We start from the raw sequence: 9,812 nt of genomic DNA on the forward strand, positions 1-9,812 counted from the left end.
CACACACACACACACACACACAATAAATAAATAAAATTTAAAAAATAAAATAAATAAAATCACACGTTTATCTGATCTTCTGTGTCTAATACTGTGTGAAGTTGGGTGCCCTGATTTGGTGCATAAATGTTTATAATCATTACCTCTTCCTGTTGAATTGTTTCCTTATCCAATATGCAGTGACCTTCTTTGCTTCTTATGATCAGTTTTAGCCTAAAGTTTACTTGTCTGAAAACAGGATAACTTCTGCTTGTTTTATAGTTCCTGCTGCATGTTACATTAATGTTTGTCCCTTGATTTTTAGTGTAAGAATTTCTTTTTGGGTAAATGTCTTTGTTGTGAATAAGATATTGTTCGATTTGTTTTCTTTATTCATTTCACCAATCTGTATCTTTTAGTGGAGACTATTCATACTGAGAGTTATTACTAAAGAGTATTGACCCATTCCTATCATTGCATTATTTTCCTGTTTCTTATTCCCATTTATTCCTGTCTTTTCAACTGGTCACCCTGCTTTGTGCATTCATTGCATTAGAACTTTTCACATTGTTTGCTATATTACTTCTCCAGAATATTCTTAAGAGTATTTTGGAGTGCTGGTTTAAGGTTCATGAATTTATTACAGTATACCTTACCATGGAAAAACTTTCTCTAACAACTTTAAAAGGCAGTTCTTGCAGAACTTATCTATTTGGGTTGGAGGATGTTTTCTTTCAAATTTTGAAATACTTCCCTCTGAGATCTTCTGCCCTGTAAGGTTTGTGTTGAGAAGTCGGCTACAATTCTAATTAGATTAATAAGTAATTGTTTTTCATGAGCAGCTTTTATTATTTTAACCTTGACTATGATGCAACCTGGAAAGGTTCCTCCTTCTTTGAGGATTTATGTGCCTCACTATGTTAAAATCTGTCACAAAGTTGGAAAGTTTTCTGTTATTATTTCTGCAAAAAGGCTTTCAAGCCATTTGTGTTGTCTTCTGATTTCTTACTGAATCTATTCAATCTTAGATAAGTCTATTTTTGTGTCATTGAGCAATTGTTGGATCCATTTTTCACATTCTCTAGTTGTTATAATGATATCTCTAAATAACTGGTTTCTGATGGTAGCTGTATCCTCTACTTCTGAAACTGTGTCTTCACCTAGGTAGCGTCTCATGTCTGTATTAATTTATAACAATTTTTAATTTTCTGAATTTCTGTCCAGTACTTTGCATAGGCTCGAATTTATTAACTGGTCTTTCATGTTTTGCATCATTTTGTTCAGGTCAGTTAGCTTTTAGTGTCTTTTGTAAACTTGCTCATCATTTTGTTGATTAAATCCATCTGCTTATTACAATGTCTTCAGTTTATCAAACACCTCACTGATGTGTTTTTAAACCTACTCGTCTTTCCTCTGGAATGACTCACTTGCATGATTTCTTTTTTAATTTCTTCCCCATCAATGGTCCATGGATCAGCTTTGAGAAAGTTGTGAGTTTTGGGAGACATTTGTCGCTGTCTCCACAGCTTTCTATTGTGCTATGGCCAAGCTTGTGGGTTGATTACAATGAAAGACTTTCTTGCTAGTACGCAGATCCCTCTAGCTGGTGTCTGTTTTTCAGTGTTGCACTCACTCAGGGTGTGGCTAACTGGAGAACCTTACTTCTGTTCAAAGAACCAACGGCCTCTGTTTATTTGGGAGTGGAGGCTGCAGTATATGGGGCCCAGTGTCCAGCCCGCTGGGGACTGTGATGGTATTGTTATGGACAAAAACAGAGTTCAGGTATTGGCACACAGACAGAACCAATAACAGCAAGAACTGGACCATTTGGCAATAGCAATAATGCCAGCCACAGTAACAGCATCAAGTCAAACTGGATGGTGAGATACTCCTAGAACCAGTACTTTATCACCCTTATTCACAGAAAAGAGGTCTATAACTATAGTACAAACTTTAAGATTAACAAATACTGACATAAACTAAATACCTATGACATGTAGAACTGTACCTCCCCTAACAAAGGAATAATATTTAATAGTAAAAACACATAATAAACTAAATAAATGTTTATAAGGGCTAAAGGGGAGGAAATTAGAAAATAAAAAATAGATTTGAAAAATTAGTCGATGGAAGATAAAAGGGATGAAAGAAAAGTGAGATAAAGAATCATATTAAGGAGCAAAAAAAATGAATAGAATTAGGTCACATATCAGAAAGGAACAAAACAGAAAAAAAAAAAAAAAACACAGAGAGAAAAACTAAAACAAAAACTAAGAAAATAAATATAGAAAACAAAAGAAAGGACAAAAAAATCCCAAACCTCACAAAGCATTTTTTTTTAATGAATAAAAAAGTTTAAAACAATTTCCATTTTTGAACGAGGGTTTCTTTCCAGGGTCTGCAATCCTGGAGGTCAGCAAGGAGCTGAGGGCTGCTCACTCCTGCTCTACTTTCATCCTCATGTTTGTGCATGTGAATGCTGCATCCTGCCCTGCCTTTCCCAGGGCTGTGATTGGTCAATACCACCTGCCCTACCACTGCTGTTGCTTAGCAACTATTGTTTTTCTCCTTCCATGTACCCACAAGTCCTGGTTGTCTCTGACTAGCTTTGAGGCCTCTGAGTGTGTGTCCTCCCTCCGTTCCAGAGGCCCTTCTGTCCCTGTCCCCAGCTGTGACAACCATCCAAGCTGGGCTGTATCACCACTAACAGGGCAGGGAAAGCAATCAGCCCACTGGTCTCTGCACGTCATGTAGTAAGTGCAGCCTTACTCCAGGCAGGCCGAGTGCTGGACTAAATGCCTCAGCTGCATCTGGAAGCCACCCAATCTGAGCCTGGCTTCTCACAATGGAAGACAGCACCCAAGGGTCTTTCCTGGGATAAGCTTAACCTTCTTAGGTGCTTTATGTCTAGCTGAACCCTCTCCAAAAACCATCACTTATGGCTGTCTCCCAGCTAGTCATTGTGCTAAAGTAATACCAGGAACGCTGCAGGAAGCTGTTCTGTGCCTTAGCCTGACACAATTAGTTCCTTTCCAAAATAGGTCCTGATTAAACTCTCTCACATATGGCGGGCTCTGCACTTTAGTATCCTCTAGCCTGCCATGTGGAAGGAGCCACTTATGGAAGAAACCCCCCTACTGCTTTTGCTGGTTAGAACAAGGGAAGGGAACTGTGCTGCACAATGTTCTCCACGCCCAAGAAGCACGGTGAAGGGTGAAGGCAGTGGAAGCTCACCTGAGAGAAGAAGGAGTGCTTTTAGTGTGTTCTGCTACAGCTTACTCTATGGGTGGAACTTTCTGGAATAACTGATACTGCCTCTTGTCCACTCAGAAGAAGAGCTCATTGAATGCTTGTGAGTTCATTGGTTGGAGGGATTGGAGGGATTACCTGCCATCTCAGCCCCGTGACTATGAAATCAGGCGGCCCTTAAGGAAGATTTTGAAAGTACAACCTTAAGTATTTGAATAGTTCCATAGCTCTGGTGCACTTGGCATCACTGATTTCCTCAAAAAAGCAGGAGGCACAGGACTGACAAGGATCATGATGGAAACTGTCCCTGAAATTCTACAACAGATTGAGGAAAGATGGAGACACTTCGGTCTGACATGAAAAGAGGAAAATGATTCTGATCAACAAAATCATCTGAAATATTGCCACTTAAATAAAAAAAATAACATAAGGGGTCATACAGTAAAACAAACAAAGTGGTAGTCTTTAAAATTTGAATGACAAATATATATTTTAAAAAATGATCTAGAAAGTTCAATTTGTTGGTGGAGTACCCACCTAGCCTCTGTGAGGCCCTGTATTCCATCCCCAACATTATTAAAAATAAGTAAATAAGTAAATAAGCAAATGCAAAAGCTAATGCGCATAGAGAGGGGTGCATTTTCAGAACCACATGTTGTATGGAGGTTACACACAAGGACTCGGGAATTATTTGGACACTCCTCAGGAGACAGGGGGATACAAAGCACTTTCACAGAAAGGAATGCTGACAGTGTTTCCTGCAGAATATGTGTCAAAGTAAGTGGCAAAGCACCTGTTCTAGGGGGACTGTTCCTTTATTCCAAATAAGTTCATGCTTGTGTGACAAGGCTTGGCTTGAGCCATAATATAAGGTTTAAGTTTAGAATTTTTTTTTTAATTTTTTGATTAACAATGGTTGGTATATTATCTATTTTTATCATGAAATCTGTTACTCAGATTAACAGATATAGGTATATAACATTGCACATATGATTGAATATTACTGCTTGCTTTCAAGAAATCTTAAATTTTTATTCTTACCTCTTTTTTTCTTTTTTAACTTAAAAAAATATTTATTTACTTTTATGTATTTGGCACACTGTCTACAGGATCTCACTACACAGATCAGGCTTATAGTAATCCTCCTGTTTTCAGCCTTCCAAGCACTGGGATTACAGGCATGTGCCACCATGCCCAGTATCAATCAGTGAGCCCTTGGGGCGGGGCTGGCATGGCATGTTGGGGATTTAAAATATTATTTTAAAGAGAGTATAGTAATAATTGATATGATATTAGAAATGGTACACATTTAGAAGACCAAAATGACAGGTACTGAAGCGCGGCTTTTGCATCACACAGTGCTGCCCTTGACGTACTGGCTTAGCTCCCAGGAATCAGCACACAGAGTGAGTCAAGGTGAAAATTGTACACATTAACTGCTATTTTCAAAAAGCTGATGAAAATTCTCAGTACAACCACCTCAGCCATTCTGTATATATACTTGAATGTCTTCCCCTCTACCTGTTATCCTGTCCTTTCTCTGATCTCTCCTCTTTGTTGTTTAATCCTTATTTAATATGTGCATGGTTTCAGCTTGTGCTACACTGGAGAAGAAGAGATCGTGGAGCTACTAAGATTATAAAAATTTTGCTAAGTTTGTCCCTAAGACACCTTCATGCCTGATTATTTAGTGAAGCAGAGGGCTCTGGCTTGTTCATAAATCACGATGCTCCACTAAGCAGCTGCTTGGTGGCCTCCTTCATGAACACTCTATTTAGTGCCAGATCAGAAACTCTCCAAATTGGATTCCCAGGGCATGAAGAGTCACCGGTAGCCAAGGGAAGGGTGTCTTTTTAAGATTCTTCTTCTGAAGTGAACTTTGTAAAAGAAAATAAATGGCTTGAGTTAAGGCAAAGTGATGCCCCATCCATAAGATGCGGTTTGTATCATTTGGCAAATCCATTTTAGAAAGCATTACAAATTTCATGGCATCTAAAAAGTGAGGCTCTGTGAGAAATTAAATGCAAATATGTAGTTAAGAGATCCTCTAATTCCTTGACATTCTATCCTTAATTAACACTTGATTTTGATTTTTTTTTTTAGGTAATGGCTTTTTCTGAAAAGCTAACAGTACAGTTGAGAATTTTATTAAAATAAAATCTCTTGTTTTGTTATTACTCTCCATTTGCCTGTTAGGCTTAGCTTTCATGAATCTATTGTCTTATTTCTAAATTTAAATTTAAAAAATAAAAAGTAAGAACAAAATCTTCAAGATAGTATCTTTTACTCAATATCATAATCTAATATAAATAGCAATAAACATAAGTCACAAAGCATATTTCCATATTTTTGTGACCCATTTGTGAAACACTCTGTGTTTCTTTTTGATGAATGCTCCTTGAGAATTTTGGAGTTCAGACATCTTTACAATGTGTATAAATTCAGTTTCATGTTCCTGTTATTTTCTTATTTTTACATTTAGCAACATGTGCATTAAATAATATTTGACTTACAGATTAGAGCTGACAGCTTAACAATGAGGTGAGAAGAAACATTAAAATTTACATCCAATCAAACCAATGCAGCTTGCAATCATGTAAATTCAGATGACGCTGCTCGTTTCTGGCTATGTGAATGTGGATTCCTCTCCGCGGTACTCAAGCTCCCCAGTTGTGCAGATTTGATTATCAAATCACCAGAGGTCACAGAATCCCACACACGCAAGCACACAACACAGTCCTCCTGGCTTAACGTTGTGGTGAGCTGCGACGTTCAGCAGCTCTCTGCTTCCCCAGTGTTAATGTCAACGAGCATTCACTTTTTCCAGATTCGAGTCTAGTCTCCTCAGGTATCATGGTGCTTCTGCCTAACCAAATGTCATCCTTTAATCTGGAACTCATGGTAATCCTCCATGAATCCCTTTCCCATTGTAGTTACAGCTAACAAACCAGCCCAAGAAGGGTTCATCATGGGTTCTTGTCATCTGTCCTACTGGCATTGGAAGCATCTCCAGGGAAGCCACAGATTGAGCTTACCAATGTCCTACTAATGTCAAGGCTATCTGCAACATGAAATGCTGGGCCGGGGTACTTTCTCTCTTCTGCATCCCTGTGTTAGGAGTCTTAGCAATTCTACAGATCTTTTCTTAACCACCCAAATATTAATCCTTTGGGTCCAGTAAAACTAGTTCTAGAAGCTACAGGGACATAAAAGACAGACTCCTGCAACTGAGGAGTTCAGAATCATATGGAAACACACTAAGCCAACAGGGGCATGGCAGTGAGGGAAGCCACATGGTAGCTGGGCTCAAACCGAGAGAAACTGCTGTCCCTTGAAATTGATCCTGATCCAAAGCATGGGCTCAGAACAGGTCCTTTAGTTTTAAAGAAAATAAAACTCTTTTAAAGATTTGTTTTGTTTTGTGGTTAAATTGAGATGAACTAACTCAAAACTGCAAGTGTATCTGAAAAATAACCAGCTATGATTGAACAATACTAGAGAAAATAATCCCAGATCTATTTGTCTAACTAAAATCAACATAAAATCTTAAAATTGTCCTTCCAAATGGAAGGCTGGGGTACCTCTCAGTTCAAATTAAACAACAAACCAAACAAAAATCTAAAAATTTATGGGGACTCCAACATTCAGAAAAAATAAAAGAATGATTTTCAAAGACCATTTAAAAAATGAAAAAACCCAAGCCTCCCATAAATTTTACAATGTAATATTACAAGCATCCAAAATAAAGATGACAATAATAATATTCATCCTGTCATGCTTGACTTCAATTCTTAGTTTAAATTACTAATAAACTCAAGACTCCACTCTTGAGTTAGCAATAAGCTAAGTAGGCAATTATAACAATGACCTTAAAATAGAACTTCTCTTCTTACAATTTAGGTTAACACAGAATATGCATGTGCCAAAAATAGCATTTTTGAACTTATAATTGGCTCCCCCTCCCACACTGATTTCAGGCCAAAGAGAACCAAATAAAGCCTGAGAAAGAAAGGAGACACTCATTAGCCAAACCTTGACATTTTATGTGCATTTAGGAAAAAAAAAAATAAGTGATTTTTTTTTTTTACACTAAAAGTATCATAAGGTAGCACATGGCTAATTTCATTCAAAGCATGGATTTCTAAAGCAAATTTTCAGTGGCTGGGGAGATGGCTCAGTAGAATAAGCGCTTCCCTGGTAAGCACAAGGGTCTGAGTTCAATCCCAAGTAAAAAAAAAAAAAAAAAAAAAAAAGGAACTTTTCACACATTGTGCTATGTATGTCTCTTTCTTGCTTTCTTAGTTGGTAATTTAAGGAACACATCTGACTTAACCTGAGGTACAGCTAGGATGAGGAAGCAAGTCTTATTTTGCATTAAGAGCAAATTCTCTCTCGTTCCCAGGCTGAAGATGGTTCATAAGGACGGCAACTCTAACGTCTATATTTTTAAAACCATTTCATAGGGTTTTCAAATCTTGGAGCCAGCACAGTGGCCTTAACATGAGATCGGACTGGAGGCCCGGCCAGGAATCTCACCTGAGGTAACTGGGGTCGCGTGAGGGAGCGGAGGTAATTGGTCCGTCCCAAAGTATGCAGAGCACTTGGTACATAATAAACAAACCCAGGGATAAAATCTCAGCATATGCATATAATCTCATGGACAATCAGTTGGCAGTACTGTTTCTCTGTTGTTACAGATAACGGCACTGAGATTCACTCAGCAAATTATTCAAGTTGCCAGAAGTTGAAAAGCTGGCTGAAGTCATTTCCCCAGGAACAGGAGCACGCTGGAGATAGGGCTTATCCCTGATCTAATTACTTCTGAATGAGCACTCAATTGTTATTAAGCTACCAACAAGCTGGGTCCAGGAAAATGACAGGATCATTCACGGGTTACCCTTAATACATCCCACTTGAATTCATCAGAAGAGCAGAAGATGCCTACCCAGATGCTGTCCTCCTGCTTGTACTGCTTCCAGTTGCGTCCTGTGTCACTAAACATCAGGCCATAACTCGTCACCCAGTCAGAGCTGCCGTATCTTCCCTGCGTGGCCACCGCTGTAATCTCCACTCTGTTCCCCAGGTCCATCTGGAGCCACTGCTGAGCATTGGAATCTGCTGGGGACCAACCACCAGTTCCTAGAGCAGGAGCAGAGAGAGAGAGAAGCTTATAGCCACGTCTCACATAACCGAAACTTTCAGCCGTAAAAGACCAATGAAACTGTTCAACCATGACGCCCCTACCCTGAAATATGTCATACTCTTCCTGGGTCTATACTAAAGATCCTGGTGCTTTCATAACTAAGCTCCCATTCCATCTCTCTGATTGCTTAGGAAAATTTTCATGCTGTTTCCACCATACTTTTTCCTTCTTCTCTCAGTCACTAGAGCTTCTATCTTGCGAATACCTAGTGGAGTTTCAAATTTAGTACATTTATGAGAACCTAGTGGTCTTGTTTCATGTCCATAAACTTTAGCTTTCACTCTAGATAAATGAAAACCAGGCTTATATCCTAGCTCTCTCACTAATTTCCCTTCTTTCTCTCCCTTTCTGTCCTTTCATTCCTCTCTTTTCCATTCTCCTTACTTTTCTCCAGATTGGCATCATGAACCCGCCATGGCTAGACATTTTACTATGGATACAAAGATGGAAGGACTTTAGCTGAGTCTTCGAGGCCAGGAACCATTTATTCAACATTTGGTCTCCAGCACCAAGAGCATTCTGGGCACTGAAGGGGCAGCAAGGTACAGAGAATGTTGTACCATGTGACAGGGAAGAATCCCTAACAAGGGGTAAACAAAATGACACCTGGAGTAGAAAGCACAGATTGCTTTAGGAGGAGCTCAGAAGGGCTCTGAAGGACAAGGCTATAGAGCTGAAATCCGAAGCAAGAAGAGTCATGCCTTGGGAAAATGGGTTGGGGGCATAATTGGGTAGACATCAAGCAGACCAAAGGGGGCCGATATGTAAGATCCCAGGATCAAGGGGGAAGCCGACACCGTCTGGAACCCACTTGTGGCCCAGGGCTCTTGGCACACGGAAGCACCCCACTGTGCCAACATCCAAGCGGGGGAATCAGCGCAGGACCCGAGCAAAGCATAAATGGACGCAAATACACAATGGAATATTCTTCAGCCCCGAGGAAGAGCATAATCTTGGGACATGCAGTAAAAGGGAGAAATCTAGAGATATTGTGTGAGGTGAAATAACGTAGAGACACGAATGCAGTGTCCTTCTGTTTCCTAGGTGCAAACTGGAAAAAGTTGAAGATGAGTGGAAAGTTAACAAAGCCAGACAGATGGCTAGCCAGCTAGCTCAGCTGACTGAAGTGCCTGCTTAGGCAGAGTGCAGGGGCCACGCTTCAGTCCCCTGCACCACAAGCCATGCCAGCCCCGCCCCGGGGTGTGCTGAGATGGCGACTGAGACTGGGCTTGGTGGCATGTGCCTGCAATCCCAGTGCTTGGGAGGCTGAACAAAGGATCACTGTGAGTCCAGTCTATGTAGTGAGACCCTGTAGAGCCTGTACTGTATACATTCAAAAGAGAAAAGGAAGGAAGGAAGGAAGGAAGGAAGGAAGGAAGGA

The 9,812-nt window shown here is 39.8% G+C and overlaps 1 protein-coding gene across 1 annotated transcript in view; it reads right to left on the reverse strand.

Moving 5' to 3' along the window:
- Nucleotides 1–9,812, reverse strand: part of Cntnap5 (contactin associated protein like 5) — a 930,940-nt gene that overhangs the window by 705,310 nt on the left and 215,818 nt on the right. The window contains exon 3 of the mRNA XM_004626336.2: nucleotides 8,174–8,367. Within this exon, the coding sequence (XP_004626393.1) occupies nucleotides 8,174–8,367 (194 nt within the window). The remainder of the gene's footprint in view (nucleotides 1–8,173; nucleotides 8,368–9,812) is intronic.

This window comes from Octodon degus, unplaced genomic scaffold, assembly GCF_000260255.1.
Source record: "Octodon degus isolate 3935 unplaced genomic scaffold, OctDeg1.0 scaffold00014, whole genome shotgun sequence".
In the NCBI taxonomy this organism is placed as follows: domain Eukaryota; kingdom Metazoa; phylum Chordata; class Mammalia; order Rodentia; family Octodontidae; genus Octodon; species Octodon degus.